We start from the raw sequence: 15686 nt of genomic DNA, 5'->3' as shown, positions 1-15686 counted from the left end.
TGCTTACATGAATACAGCTAACCATGTATGTTAGTCGAATCAGGCCCGAAGCTCATAAATTAGCAACAGGATGTATATGTGTAGATGTATGTACATACCTGTATGTATTTCTAGTTTAAAACCTCATAGTTGAAATCAGTTGCCATTGTGCTTGTCAGACCCCGAGTTCAGGATTCTCCTCCTGCTGCAGGAGTTGGGAACCTTGCAGACTGTATAAGGACATAGTTCCCTTCTTAATTTGGGGCATTCATGCTGAAAACCACTGCAAGACAAGCAGAGGCGCATGTTCACATTATGCCTGACCTTGTTCCCTGTTAGCTCAAAAGATTTTAACCCAACTTTAAAGTGGCCTATAAAGGAAAAATGAGCTTTTGGGCCCTCTTGGAGTTTTGTTCTGTATAAAGAAGTTCTGAATTTCTTTTAAACTTTTGTTTTTAACACTAGAGATTCTGGTCTTGTCTGCCCTGAGGCTGTACGGTGATTGTAGAACTTGTGAAATGACATTGCATGAGTGCAAGTTGTGCAACAGAGAAAGAAATAGAGCGTTTTTTATCAGACTGATAACAACTTTTTTGTTTTAATAACTATGTAACTCAAATGACTAACATGAACCCTGGAGCAAGGTTGTCTTTGTTAAAGATTCTACTCCCCCTGAATTCTCATTTAAGGTGGGAAAGCCTCAGACGTACATCTAGGAAGACCTCCAACAAAGACCAGACTGCAAAGTCCTGATATTTCAATGATAAAACACCCAACAGTAAACTTTAAAAAATCCTTTTTGGCCTCTGTTATGTATCACAAAGAAGCAAACAGGGTACAAGCCCATTGTATAAAAAACATTCTTTGAAGGTGACTGTAAATGGCAAATATGTCTGTCCTTTATTTCTGCGGTAGGAGATGCATAGAGAGTCTGAGAGGATTTCAGTTGATAAAACTCTTTTCTGACTGTCTTTACACGAGAAATATCAGGTCTCTTCTACTCTGCTCCTGTGAAGGATTCAGTGGATGACAGGCAAACAGGTTGGATTGGGAACTGTAGGAGAAAACATTGAAATCTGAACAGCTGTGAGTGTTTTCTATTCAGACTTTTAAAAACTTTTTGTCCATTGCCTTTGGTAGCACCTGTCTAATTCAAAGGTCTAACAAACACTTGGGGGAATAAATCTTTGAAGACTCAGCTCCCTGCCACTATTACATTTACAGGCTGAGAAAGCTTCTGCTCTTTGCCCCGGCAGCAAAAACAGGGAAGGCAAAACTTTATTATTCCTGACATTTCCAAGGTTAAACAAAATAAATCTTAGGAGCCTTTTTTTGGCTTGCTTTAACATATGTGCTATAAAAAGGCACAAATCCAATTTCTCTTTCTATTTGTCCTTCTTCACCATCTCTCAGAATTTCAGGACTGATTTGCGCTATACAGGAAGCCTCACTTCCATGTTCTGGATCATTATCTCCTATAGGGCAGAAGCACTGGGGTTTCCCTTTCAGTAGGACCATTTTGAGGAGCTGGTGCTGAACAGCACTGAGCTGGCGTGTCCGTGCTGGGTATATATAAATCAAGAGTTCTGATGGAACAAGGTTGTGTGTGGAACTGTTGGAGTATTGCCTGGAAAAGTGCCTGTCAATCTCATTTACTAGATGAGCAGCTAGTTTGTCACCTCGCAGAGGGGAGTGTGTGATGGGTTGAGTCCTAGAGACCCTCTTGGGGCTGCCACCTGATGTGCTGAGACTATCTTTGAGCCTGTTTTCCCTGCCAGCTTCGGACTTCAGTACCCTGTCTCGTTGAGTGTCTGCTGTCTGCTCACGGTAATGTTGGAAGCCAGAGCCTAACCTTACACTGCCGCTCTCTGAATGGAATCTCTCGGGGTTCAGATCATGGAATTCTTGACCTGCAGAACTGGGGAAAATGAAAAAGGACCAGAGACTGGAGAGGGGCCATCAGATAGATGATTGCAGACAGCTGTGGAAAAGACAAAGAAGTGACCCTCTGTGACCATCTCTAGAGCTCTGCATGTGCTCAGGAGGGTGTGATCTGTGGAGGGAAGCCCCTGTATGATGCTATTTACGTTTCTAAACTGTTCTGTCTCCTCTTCCTTTGTTAGCTGCTCCCTGCCAGACTGGCTCTTCAGGGGGATGCAGAAGAAAATTGTAAAGCAGTGGAAAGGCCATTATAAAGCCTATGCCTTTGGATTAGGGGAGTGACCTCAGCACCTGGGCAATTCCCATTCCAGTAACGCTAGAACAGGGGTCGACAACCTTTCAGCAGTGCTGTGCCGAGTCTTCATGTATAAACTCTAATTTAAGGCTTCGCGTGCCAGTAATACATTTTAACGTTTTTAGAAGGTCTCTCCATAAGTCTATAATATATAACTAAACTACTGTTATATGTAAAGTAAACAAGGTTTTCAAAATGTTTCAGAAGTTTTAATTTAATTTTTAAATAAAGTGCAGATCTTATTAGTTTAGTGTGATCCTTGCCCTTGCTTTTCCTTGCTGAGTTTTCCAGTGTCTGGTGGCATGTATTTGGATACTTTAAGGTGCACACAGGCTTCTGAGTGATCAGTTGTTAACTGGCTGGAACCCCAGATTGGCAGCTGAGGTGAGTGGAGCTGGCGGCTGGTAGGGCTGAGCGGGGCCGGAGGCCTGGACCCTGTCTGGCAGGGGGCCTGCGCTGGAACTCCAACTGGAAGCAAGGGGAGTGGGGCTGCAGCGGGGACCCGGCTGGCAAGGGGCCAGCAGCTGGAACTCCAGAGTGGCACTCAGGCTGCCCCGCTCTGGGGTTTCGGACGCCGGCTCCTGCCAGCCGGGGTCTCAGCCTGCGGCCAGCCTGGGGTTCCTTCCCCCAGGCCAGCAGCGGGTGTTGAGTGGGACCAGTGGCGGGACCCTGGATGGCAAGGGGCCAGCAGCGGAAACCCCAGAGTGGCAACGGGCTGAGCGGCTCAGCCTGCCCCACGTGCCATCAAAAATCGGCTCGCATGCCACCTTTGGCACACGTGCCATAGGTTGCTGACCCCTGCGCTAGAATAACGATATCATTGGTAAACGTGCATGTAGAGCCATAGGTAGGTGCAGGGCATTTTACACACACAGTAGAGGAACGGTCCCTGTCCAAAGGAGCTTGGGGTGTCTTAGGGGATTGATCCAGTGCTGGAAATAATTCGCTCTCTCATTCCCTTCCTTCCATAGCAGAGCTGTTGCCCGCCCTCTTTTCCACGTATCGGGTTCTCACCTTGCTTCAAACGGACCTTCCTCTCGTCCCTCTGCGGTTCTTGTTCCAAGAGCGTCTCTGCTTCCCTTTGTTTTTTCTTGGCCCAGGAGCTGAGCCTTCCAGGCTGCATTAAATGGTGTTTCAGGCTGGCAGGCAACAGATGGCACCTAGACTGGTTCAGGAGCTTTGGGGATGTGAATGGTGCTGCAGGCAGCAGAGAACACACACAGCTAAGCAGCAGAATGAGGACTAGTCTCTTGCTCCTATAGGCTTTGCACTGCGGGGAGGAGGGGAGTTGTCTCCCCTGCCAATAGAGCCCTGGATCTGCTGCAGAATGGCAATGAGGAATATGACTTGTCTGACTGCCCCACCCCTCCTTTCAGCAGAGCAGCTCTCTCCTTCCATCTGTGTATTGTCTCTTTCCTCGGCTGGCTGCGTGCTGCAGCGTGGAACTGTCTGGGGCTGTTCCAAGCGAGAACTGCATTTCTGTAGCACCTGTAGGGAATGACGCCATGCAGGCTGCCCCCTCTGAGATCTGAAGGGGTTAGTGTCTGATGGGGGGAACTGAGGCCCAGACTGGCTGTGAGTGCCCACTCCCCAAGGTTAAATAGTATTGATGGCAGAGTAGGAATAGACCGCGTGAGTCCTGACTCCTGGATCAGTGGTAGAATCGCGAGGCAACACTCCCCACCAGGAGCAGTGAGCTGGAAGTTCTTGACTAATCCCAGATTGTTTGTGATCTAGGCTGTGAATGTGGTTCTAGCTAGAGCTGGTCTCTGTGGCAAGCAATGTCTCTGGATATTGATCGGAATGTAAATGTTGATTTGGCCATGTTCACTTCCTTTAAACATGGGAGGGCCCAGTTAGTGCTCTTCCTCCTTGTGAAAAGTGAATGCTCACTAGCAGCACAGAGCCTTCTGCTAATATCAGCAGTTGGCCACATTCTTGCAGGCCCAGAATTACTCGCTACTGAAGTTGACAAGTTTCTTGGACAAAGACTCACTGAGAGAGAAGACAAAACCGAGCCGGCGATTTGTTGTCAGTTATTTGTTGTCCATCCAGATTTAGTTGTAATACATGAATGGAAACTGTTCCTGGACCCCAGTTGCTATTGTTGATAGTGCAGGGTCTTGCCAATGTGCGTTACTTTGTATTTGATGGCTTTGTGTGCGTAGTAACTCAAGAGCCGGGTGGAGGCTAGATGAACTAGTAAAACAGCTCCTGCCTTTCTTCTTCCCAAACCAGGAGCTGGCCTTGAAGTCTCTGGGGAACGAAGGGCTTTTTCTCTTCTCCTCTCTGGACACTAACAATGATCTGTACATTAGCCCTGAGGAGTTCAAGCCAATAGCAGAGAAATTAACAGGTAGGTATCCACCTTGCAAGGTCAGTTGTGCAATAAAGGAAAGGAAAGCTGAAGATCTCCGCACTGCATGTGCACAATGGCTAATTATCTTCTTTTTGTGCTGGTCTGGGGCTGATTTACACAGCGAGAGGCTGCAAAGCTTTAAGTGTTTTTGGAAAGGCTTAAGCCCCAGACACCACTTCCCAAAGTGCACTTTTTATAAGACTGACGCTCCCATTGTTGGACTAGTAAAGTACATAAGTTACTCTGTGCGGGGCTTAGAGGGGATTTGGAATGGATGAATACAAGGGATATGGCTCAGCACTGGCTAGACCAGAGCGATTCCATTCATATTTTCCTCTGGCTTCAGAAGTCTCTGTCATACAGTATCAACATGTAGCAAATCTTTCTCAGCTATGCCAAAATGCATGAAACCCTGTGATGTCAACATAGCATGCAGGAGGGATTGATCTGCAACCGAAATACCAGGAATACTGTCTCATAATGTAATGAAGCAGCTAGAGTGTGTGTCTGCCCCTGCTGGATGCAGCAAGAACCGCTCAACCATGTGTCAGACACTTTATATTGCGATCAATTAAGGGGAGAGTCTCCTTTAACTCAAGTAGCAGGGACTTGTGCCCTTGAAGCAGGTGGGACTGAGGTCTGTTGCTAAGAGCTGTAACATAGTGTAGCATAGTGACAGCTGTGAGGTTCCAAGTACCTGCCCATTAGACTATTATAAATGTATAATAATTTCCCTTGGTGTTAAATTATTGTTCTGTTTAGGTGTTACTCCTGTCTTTGAATTTGAAGAGGAAGAGACACTGGATCCCAGTGGGGAGACGCTATCAATTGTTGCTAAATTCCAGCCCCTGGTCATGGAAACAATGACAAAGAGCAAAGATGGTTTCCTAGGAGTAAGTATCGTACACCATTTATATGAATAGAAAACCCAAATTCCCAGCAAAACCCATGCAATGTAGTAGAGGCTGTAACTACTCCCATTGGAGTGAACATATAGTGCTTATTGTGTCGGTTGTTCCTTCTGTGAGCAGAGATCAGACTGAGACAGTGTGCATTGATGCATTATTTTGGCATTTTTGTGGTGGCATCATCAGTTTATGTAGCACTTAATTTTTTTTTTAAAAGACATGTATGCTTCCAGCTCTTATGAACATGAAGAAAATCTTCTGTATGTGACCCGATGCAGTGTTGTCTACTGGAATTTGAAAATTCATTTGAAACAATAGCTTTGAGAAGCATAAACTACCCCCATTTCTCAATGGGGCGTTAACTCTGGAGTGTAACGGTGCGCACCCTATATGTAACCATTTCCATGGCATTTGTTGCCATGGTATCTGACTACTTGCATTATCAATTTATTTCACTGCTGGTCATTTTTAGCAGAAACTTCTAGCTACTGTGGGATTTTAGGTGGTGCTTGGGATTGTGGGCGGAGTTTAAAAGGAATACCGCTTTCTCTTACCCCGAAAATCTGACCTCTGTGCAACGGTTCATATCCATCTGCCTCCTATGGAACCAGAACTCTTCAAATGTTATTACATCTCATTGGCTGGTTCTGACGTGTTTCTCTTTGTAGATTTCTCACATTGCTCTGTCTGGCCTACGGAACTGGACAGCCCCAGCAGCCCCTATGAGCATGATGTTTGCCAGGCAGTTCAAAGCCTTTCTTCCCCCAAAGAATAAGATAGAACTCGGTGATCCCTGGTGGATAATCCCAAGCGAATTAAACATCTTCACCGGCTACCTTTCCAACAACCGGTTTTACCCTCCGGTCCCCAGGGGCAAAGAAGTAAGAGCACCACTTAATATGAAGCATGATCTCTCTCGGGTGGGAGGGTATTGCTTCTAACAGATGCTTCCATAGTGTTAATTTTGCAATTTTCATATCTTAATGAGCAGCATGTAGCCAATATCACCTTGGGCTATCTGTCATCTCCTCCTGTCTCACAAACCAAGCATGGTCACGTGGGTGCTTGGATGGGACACCTCCAAAGAAAATGTGCATGTTACAGGGAGTGCTGGTGGTAAATCCGTAAAGCCGTTTCGAGGAGGTTCAGCAGCTCTTGGAGGGAACCCTAGTGTAGACAGTTCTTCTTCGAGTGATTGCTCCTATGCATTCCATTGTAGGTGTGCGCGCCGCGCGTGCACGGTTCTTCGGAACATTTTTACCCTAGCAACTCTGGCGGGCCGGCTGGCGCCCCCTGGAGTGGCGCCGCCATGGCGGCTGATATATACCCCAGCCGGCCCGTCCGCTCCTCAGTTCCTTCTTTCCGCCCGTGACGGCTAGTAGGAACAGTGGAGTGCTCCCTTACCTCCACAGCCCTAGCGTTTCTCCATAGTTTAGTGTATATAGTTGTTAGTATTTGTTAAAGTTTCTTGTTATAGTCGTTTAGTTAGTTGTATAGTGTAATAGTTAGGGAATTAGAGGGGTTAGCCCTCTTCTTCCGCCCCGGTGCGGGCTTATGCCTGGAGCACCGGGATTCAAGCCCTGCGTGGCTTGCCAGCGGCCGATGCCGGTGAGTGACCCGCACGACTCCTGCCTCCGCTGCCTCGGAGAGTCGCACAGGACAGATAAGTGCCCGATTTGTGTGGCTTTTAAGCCTCGGATGAGGAAGGAGCGGGACTCTCGGTTAAAACAGCTCCTTATGGAGTCGGCTCTCCAACCTCCGGCACCAGCTCCTTCGGCACCGAAACCGGCCTCCGTGAGCAGCGCACCGGCAGCACCGAGCCGCTCCGGTACCGACACGTCTCGGCACCCTGCTCCGAAGACCCGGCACCGCTCGCTCTCCCCGAGGAAGAAGCAAAAGGTGCCGAAGACAGCCACTGCGACACAGCAGCAGAAGCCGTTAGTCCAGCCGCCACCGACCAAAACGGTACAGGCTGAGACAGTGCACAAGAAGTGCACCGGGCCGTCGACTCCGGCGCCGCAAGGGCCGTCGAGTCCGGCACCGCCCAGCTCCCCGGTGCCGACCGAGGAGGAGCTGAGGCTCCCGTCCACGCCGGAGGCGTTCGCGATGGCGAGGGAGCTGATCGACCTCACGGCCGATACGGGCCATCAGCTTCCAGCACCGCCGGTGCGGACAGTGAAGTCCATCGGGAAGCCATTGATGATGCGCCCTCCGTCTCCTGGCGGCCGAGGTGATCGGAGCACCATGGTCCGCTCTCGCTCCCGTTCTCCCTCTAGAAGGCGGTCGCCAACGCACCGGGGCCGAGCCGCACGACGGTCAACGTCGAGACGCCGCTCCCCATCTCGTCACCGGTCGCAGTCCCGGTACCGCTCGCAATCGCGGTACCGGTCGCACTCCCGGCGGCGCTCTAGGTCCCGGTCACCAAGTCGCCGGCACCGCACCAGGTCCGGCTCCAGGCATCGCGGGCGATATCGAGACTCTCGCAGCCGCTCACGGCGACGTCACTCCCGATCCAGGTCTGACTCCCGGCGCCGCCGGTCGAGCTCCCGGCGCCGCTGGTCGAGCTCCCGGCACCGCGCTTCGCGGAGATCCCGTTCACCCATCAGACCGCATGACGACCGGCACCGTCCGTCGGCACCGGAGCGACAGTTTACTCCGGCACCGGACGTCCGCCCGGGAACCGCAACGGCTCCACCCTGGCCTTCGAGGGAGCCCTCAGTTGCTTCTCCTGAGGGCAGCGCGGTGGACTTTAGAGCGGGGTCTCTGCCGCAGGACCATGGACCCCAGCAGTGGGGATTTTGGGTGCCCTGGGCCCAACATGAGCAGGGACCTCCCCTCCCTCCGAGACAGCCTGGCTCGGCGCGCTCGGTGCCGGTGGCCACTGTCAGCAGGCCACCCCCGTCTCCAACACCACAGACCGCCACTCACGGCACGCCGTTGGGGCAGGAGACACTGGCACCTGATCGCCCAGAGGCAGAGCAGGCACCTGAAGAGGTGCTTCCAGGTCAATCCTCGTCCTCCTCTCCCGACGAGGCTGTGGCAGGGGCGTCAACATCGGAACCCCCGCCTATTGACCTGAAGGCGCACCAGGACCTTCTGCGGAGGGTAGCGAAAGCCATCAACCTACCCGTCGAAGAGGTCCAGGAGGTGGATGACCCCATCACGGATGTCGTGGGAGCAGATGCCCCCGTGAGAGTGGCGTTACCGTTCATCCGCACAATCCAGCGGAACAATGCCGCCATTTGGCAATCGCCATCCTCCGTCCCTCCCACGGCACGTGGCGTGGAGAGGAAATATTCCGTACCGCCTAAAGGGTACGAATACCTTTATGTGCACCCCACACCGGACTCCTTAGTCGTACAGTCCGTGAACGACCGGGAGCGTAATGGACAGCCGGCAGCTGCGCCCAAGTCTAAGGAGTCCAAACGCATGGACTTGCTCGGGCGCAAGATTTACTCGGCGGGCGGCCTCCAACTCCGCATCGCGAATCAAATGGCCCTGCTATCCCGGTATACGTTTAACATCCTGGGATGCCTGGGTAAATTCGCAGAGCTGACCCCACAAGACTCCCGCCGGGAATTCTCGGCCCTCCTAGAAGAGGGCAAGCTGGCCTCCAGGACCTTGATTAAAGCAGCGGTCGACTCAGCGGACTCGGGGGCCAGGACGGTGGCGTCCGGGGTAACCATGCGGCGCATTGCGTGGCTACAGTCGTCCACTTTGCCGCCGGAGGTGCAATATACCCTCCAGGACCTCCCCTTTGAGATGCAGGGCCTGTTTTCTGAGAAAACTGACACCAGAATTCAGACCCTGAAGGACGGACGAGTGGCAATCCACACTTTGGGGATGCATACACCAGCCACTCAGAGGCGTCCCTTCCGGCAACAACCCTATCGGCCCGGGCCGCAGGCCAGATCTCGGCCATTTAATAACCGCAGGGCCCCATTCCGCCGCAGACCATCGGGCGGGCGGCGTAACCAGTCCCAAGGCTCGTCCAAGGCCCCTCAAGGCCCCAAGCCGGCCTTTTGATGGGACGCCCGGGGACGGCGCACCACTCTCACCCCAGGATCCATCCCCTTTGTTTTCAAGTCGTCTTTCCCGCTTCCTTCAGGCGTGGTGTTCTCTAACATCAGACAGCTGGGTGCTCAACACCATTCAGCACGGCTACCGCCTACAGTTTATTTCGCCCCCTCCCTCCCACCCACCTTCCCCGTCCCTCTTCAGGGACCCCTCTCACGAGCAAGTCCTCTTACAGGAGGTCCAGTCTCTGTTGAGCATGGGTGCCATCGAGGAGGTGCCCCCCTGCAGGCGGGGCAGGGGATTCTACTCCAGGTATTTTCTCATCCCCAAAGCGAAAGGAGGTCTTCGTCCCATCTTAGACCTCAGGGAGCTGAACAAGTACCTCTGCAAACTCAAGTTTCGGATGGTAACCTTGGGGACCATTATCCCTTCCTTGGATCCGGGAGACTGGTTTGCCGCCCTCGACATGAAGGATGCTTACTTTCATGTGGCGATTTACCCCCCTCACAGACGCTACTTGCGCTTTATGGTCAACGAGACCCACTACCAGTTTGCGGTGTTACCCTTCGGCCTCTCCACCGCACCGAGGGTATTCACCAAATGCATGGCGGTCGTGGCCGCAGCCCTCCGTCGTCGTCGAATTCATGTGTACCCGTATCTCGACGACTGGCTGATTCGTGGTCGTACCCAAGACCTGGTAGCAGCTCAGGTGTCCGAGATACTGCATCTGTTTTGGTCCCTCGGCCTGCTTGTCAACGCCGACAAGTCCCACTTGGTTCCGACTCAAAGAGTGGAATTCATAGGAGCCGTCCTCGACTCCACTCTGGCCAGAGCCTGCCTCCCTCGGGCTCGACACGAGACGTTGGCCTCCCTGATACGGTCACTGCAGGCCTTTTCAACGACAACAGTGCGGTGCTGCCTACGTCTCCTAGGTCACATGGCAGCGTGTACGTTTGTGACCGCCCACGCAAGGCTGCGACTTCGCCAGTTCCAAATGTGGCTGGCATCGGTGTACCGCCCTCAGCGCGACCCTCTGGATATGGTGGTGGTGGTGCCGAGTCCCGCTCTCCAGTCGCTCACCTAGTGGCTGGATCCGGAGACAGTTTGCGCAGGGGTTCCGTTCCGCCCTCCTCGGCCGTCGATCACCCTGACCACGGACGCGTCGGCGCTTGGATGGGGGGCTCACATGGGAGACCTGCACACCCAGGGCCTCTGGTCGGCCCAGGAGCTCTCCCTCCATATCAACGTCCGGGAGTTGAGAGCGATCCGTCTGGCGTGTCTCGCCTTTCTGTCTCACCTTCAGGACCGCTGTGTGGCGGTGTACACGGACAACACCACAGCCATGTTCTATGTCAACAAGCAGGGCGGAGCTCGATCCTCCCCGCTTTGCAAGGAGGCGATGGTCCTCTGGGACCTTTGTGTGACCCACTCGATTCGCCTCGAAGCGTTTTTTCTGCCAGGGGTGCAGAACACGTTGGCCGACCGTCTGAGCAGGTCCTTCGCCTCCCACGAGTGGTTGCTTCGCCCAGATGTGGCTTACACAATCTTCCAGAGGTGGGGGTTTCCCCAGATAGACCTCTTCGCCTCCCGGGCCAACAGGAAGTGCCACAGGTTCTGCTACTTCCAAGGTCAAGCTCCAGGCTCCCTCTCGGATGCGTTTCTCCTGCCGTGGACAGAGTCCCTCCTTTACGCGTTCCCTCCGTTCCCGCTCGTCCACCGAGTGCTGCTCAAGCTTCGGCGGGACAGGGCTCGCGTAATACTCGTCGATCCGGCCTGGCCGAGACAACATTGGTACACCATGCTGCTCGAGCTGTCGGTTCGGGATCCCATTCCCCTCCCGCTATGGCCGGATCTCATCACTCAGGACCTCGGCAGGCTTTGTCACCCGAACCTGCAGTCGCTGCATCTTACAGCTTGGTTCCTGAGTGGTTGACCGACGCAGAGAGAGGTTGTTTGGCGGCGGTGCAGCAGGTTCTGCTGGAAAGCAGGAAGCCTTCCACGCGCTCTACTTACCTCGCGAAGTGGAAACGCTTTGCACTATGGTGTGACCAGCGAAGTCTTAACCCCTTCTCGGCCCCCATCCAGACCGTCCTCGATTACCTCTGGTACCTGAAAGGTCAGGGTCTCGCAATCTCGTCCCTCAGGGTACACCTGGCAGCGTTGTCAGCCTTTCGACCCGCTATAGGAGGTCGCTCCGTCTTCTCCAACCGAATGGTTGCCCGCTTCCTTAAAGGGTTAGACCGGCTCTACCCTCAGGTGCGTCCTCCTGCTCCGACTTGGGATCTGAACCTGGTTCTCGCCCAGATGATGGGCCCGCCCTTCGAGCCCTTAGCCACGTGCTCTCTGCTCCATCTCACCTGGAAGACGGCCTTCCTCGTGGCAATCACATCCGCCAGACGAGTCTCGGAACTCCGCGCCCTGACGGCGGGTCCCCCGTATACCGTCTTCCACGGGGACAAAGTGCAGCTTCGACCGCACCCGGCCTTCCTCCCCAAGGTGGTCTCGGCCTTTCACCTCAACCAGGAGATCTTCCTCCCGGTCTTTTTCCCGAAGCCGCACGCCTCACCTCGTGAGCAGCAGCTCCACACCCTGGACGTCCGCAGGGCCCTCGCTTTCTACATTGACCGGACGAAACCCTTCCGGCGTTCGACCCAGCTGTTTGTAGCGATCGCAGACCGCATGAAAGGCGAGCCTGTATCTTCCCAGCGGATTTCCTCCTGGGTGACGGCCTGCATACGAACATGCTACGAGCTTGCTCGCGTCCCCCCGTGCCGACTCACGGCACACTCGACCAGGGCGCACGCCTCGTCGGCCGCCTTCCTGGCCCATGTTCCCATCCAGGACATCTGTCGAGCGGCCACCTGGTCTTCGGTCCACACCTTCACCTCCCACTACGTGTTGGTGCAGCAGTCTCGAGACGACGCAGCCTTCGGCTCCGCGGTATTACACTCCGCCACGTCTCATTCCGACCCCACCGCCTAGGTAAGGCTTGGGAATCACCTACAATGGAATGCATAGGAGCAATCACTCGAAGAAGAAAAGACGGTTACTCACCTGTAGTAACTGTTGTTCTTCGAGATGTGTTGCTCCTATCCATTCCAGACCCGCCCTCCTTCCCCACTGTCGGAATAGCCGGCAAGAAGGAACTGAGGAGCGGACAGGCCGGCTGGGGTATATATCAGCCGCCATGGCGGCGCCACTCCAGGGGGCGCCAGCCGGCCCGCCGGAGTTGCTAGGGTAAAAATGTTCCGAAGAACCGTGCACGCGCGGCGCGCACACCTACAATGGAATGGATAGGAGCAACACATCTCGAAGAACACCAGTTACTACAGGTGAGTAACCGTCTTTTCTCTGGCTTCAGCAGCTGTTTCCAGCGCCATATCAGTTGCATCTGTTTCTATACTAGGGTTCCCTATAGCCGATATTAGTGGAGTTGAATGAGTCTCAGGCCAGTCTACACTAGAAACTTTTGCTGGTATGGTTATGTTGTTAGGGGCACAGGGTTTTTATGACATTTCTTGACCAGTAAAAGGCTTAGTGTAGACAAAAATTATACAAGCAAGAGTGCTTTTGTCAGTGTAGCTTATTTTGACTGGGAACCCAGAATATATCTACATAAAGGGAGGGTGGGGGGGCGCGGGTGCAGTTTAGCCAGCACCACAGAGGAGAAGGAAGCAGCAGCAAATGACAGAGAGGAATGGAGGAGGCTAATTTCTACATGCGTGCCAGTGTTGGCCTGGGTAGGATGTAATATATAATGTAGACTGGGCCTTACCAACTCTCTGTACAAAAATTCCCTAGTGTAGATGAGGCTGTAGTTTGTCACTTCTCTGTAAATCGATGTCCCAGTGCAGTGTTAAGGGAGCCATCTTTCAGATGAGAGGTAAAACCAAGAATTTTGTTTGTGGTCTCACAAGATCCAAGGTATTTATAACAATAGTATGGGGTATCCACAACAGCCAGACAAACTACTAATCAATTTAAATAACAAAAATCCTCATTTAGTCTGACTTGGGTAAGAGTCTCCACTCCCCGTCTAAAATAAGTGTGTATAATTAATGTGCTTTGTCAAACGGTGACCTCCTATTCCACCCCACAGTGGTCAGTGACGTGATTCTTGTATGTGGTCTATAAAATCAGTCTGTAAATGCTCTGCCCTCATGGGTGTTTGGTTAGGCTTTAATACTTCCATATTTCGTATACTCCAGTGGGTGGCATAAGTGATCACTTCAAATTGAAAACTACATCAAAGTCTTGAACAATTATTGTTCAGTATAATGCCCAACAGGTAATCTGATCCGTTTCCAGTATTCATTTGCTGTGCTCTGGAAATACTGGGTATATGGAAGACAATGGTTAGACAGTGGTTAATACACTTCCAGATAGAGGATACATTTGCAAGGTGGTGGAAAACTGTAAATTATAGAAGGGAGTCCAAAAAATGGAAGATGGGAGTTGTTAGCCAGATCCAAGTCACATTAATTGTTTTATCTTCCTGGCCTTGTAGGGGAGTAGATTTAGAAGTGTAGCTAAACTGAGGTCTGCATTAAAGGCCATTGCCCTTTTTTTTTTGCTACCTCTCCAATTCTTTCCATAGATCGTGATCCACAAACTCTTGAGCATGTTCCACCCTCGTCCATTTGTAAAAACTCGCTTTGCCCCTCAGGGAGCTGTGGCCTGCATCCAGGCAATGAGTGAGTTCTACTATATCGTAGCGTTCAGGTAAGAACTTCCCAAATGGGACTGGGAGGTGCAGGGTGTTAAAGGTGGGGATTGGTGCTGTTTTAATTAGATCTGCATCGTTTTAAAGACCTAATTTCCCCCCATTCAAAATAGAATCCAAGCAACTACTATAACGTGGAGGTTGGGACTTTCACAATTAGTCTGTTAATTATGTTCAATCTGTTTTGGGGGTGGAAGAAACCTACGAAAGGGGCTGTCAAGCAAAGGGGTCGTGACACTGGGCCAGGCAGCCAGGAGTCCCTGGGGTTTGATAAGACAGCATGAGATCTGGGGAATGGGAGGGGGCAAATATGGACATGTCCAGCTGGCAGCAGCCCGGTGATTTCCCCATCCTCCAGGGAACATAACCCGGGAGCATAACTGTGATTATGCTCCCTAACAACATATGTAACTGACAGAGCTGCTCAGCAGCTTGCAGAGGAGAAGGGTGTGTCCTCCAGGAAGCGGCTTTGAATGTGTTACTTCCCTTACAGCTCTATCCATGGAGCCAACGCTCCTGTTTTTGTCTGAACTGACTGGGTGAGAGACGCTATTGCTCTGTAAGTCAGTCCCCAGTTCCAGGGCTAAGCAAACACCCTCTATTTGGTGATGTCCAGAATCGAAAGGGGGAGGATCTAACCGTTCTAGTCAATGGATGGAACAGTTCTCTAAAGCCAACGGTCCCTGGAAGAGTGACTCCTCACGCTGCTCTGGTTCATGTCTAGTCTGTTCTGTTCAGGTTCTTGTATGGCCGTTATCGTATGGGGAAATGAAAGCACAGGGAAGTTAATTGCTGTTATCACCACAGTATCTGAGTTAATGGCACCGGAACCAGGGGGCCATACCCTCCCCCTTTTTAACATGGGTCTAGTTGCGGGGGGGGCGCTGGGGGTGGTATTACCCCTCTTTCCCCCCCCCCTCCAACTGTAAGCCTTGGGGAGGTGTGGAGCACGAAAATGCAGCCCCTGCCAGCACCTCTCTGCACCTGCCCGAGACTTGCAGTTTGGGTGGCCCCCCGACTTCTACAAAGGTTCCGGCACCCTTGATCTGAGTGCCTCCAGAAGCACATGAAACGACACGACCAGCATCCGGCATGTATGACCCATTCTCTTGCCTCCCTGGTTCTTGGCCTTGGTTAGGGCACCAAGGCTGATGATGATCTTCCTGTTTCAGGATCCATGCCGAGTTCCAGCTGAATGAACCTCCAGACTTCCCTTTCTGGTTTTCCCCTGGCCAGTTCACAGGCCACATCGTCCTCTCCAAGGATTCCTCCCATGTTCGAGAGTTCAAGCTCTTTGTCCCTAACAAGAGGTATGGCCGTCTCTTTTCAGTATACGCTGAGCAAAGTCCTGAGATTACAGTAATTGGAAACCAGAACATGAGTGAAGCTCGAGGGGCTTTGCGATTCTGCAGCTGTGCTGTGTGTGTTGCAGATCTAGAGGATGTTCCTTGCACGTACAGTGAC

At 52.2% G+C, this 15686-nt stretch overlaps 1 protein-coding gene across 1 annotated transcript in view; it reads left to right on the top strand.

Annotated features, from left to right (window-relative positions):
- SELENON (selenoprotein N) overlaps positions 1-15686 on the top strand; it is a 28268-nt gene that overhangs the window by 2473 nt on the left and 10109 nt on the right. The window contains exons 2-6 of the mRNA XM_044998027.1: positions 4454-4571; positions 5337-5467; positions 6151-6363; positions 14097-14221; positions 15395-15532. Coding sequence (XP_044853962.1) covers positions 4454-4571; positions 5337-5467; positions 6151-6363; positions 14097-14221; positions 15395-15532 — 725 coding nt within the window. The remainder of the gene's footprint in view (positions 1-4453; positions 4572-5336; positions 5468-6150; positions 6364-14096; positions 14222-15394; positions 15533-15686) is intronic.

Source organism: Mauremys mutica, chromosome 23 (genome assembly GCF_020497125.1).
Source record: "Mauremys mutica isolate MM-2020 ecotype Southern chromosome 23, ASM2049712v1, whole genome shotgun sequence".
NCBI classification, from domain to species: domain Eukaryota; kingdom Metazoa; phylum Chordata; order Testudines; family Geoemydidae; genus Mauremys; species Mauremys mutica.
This window is presented reverse-complemented; position numbering and strand designations above follow the sequence as displayed.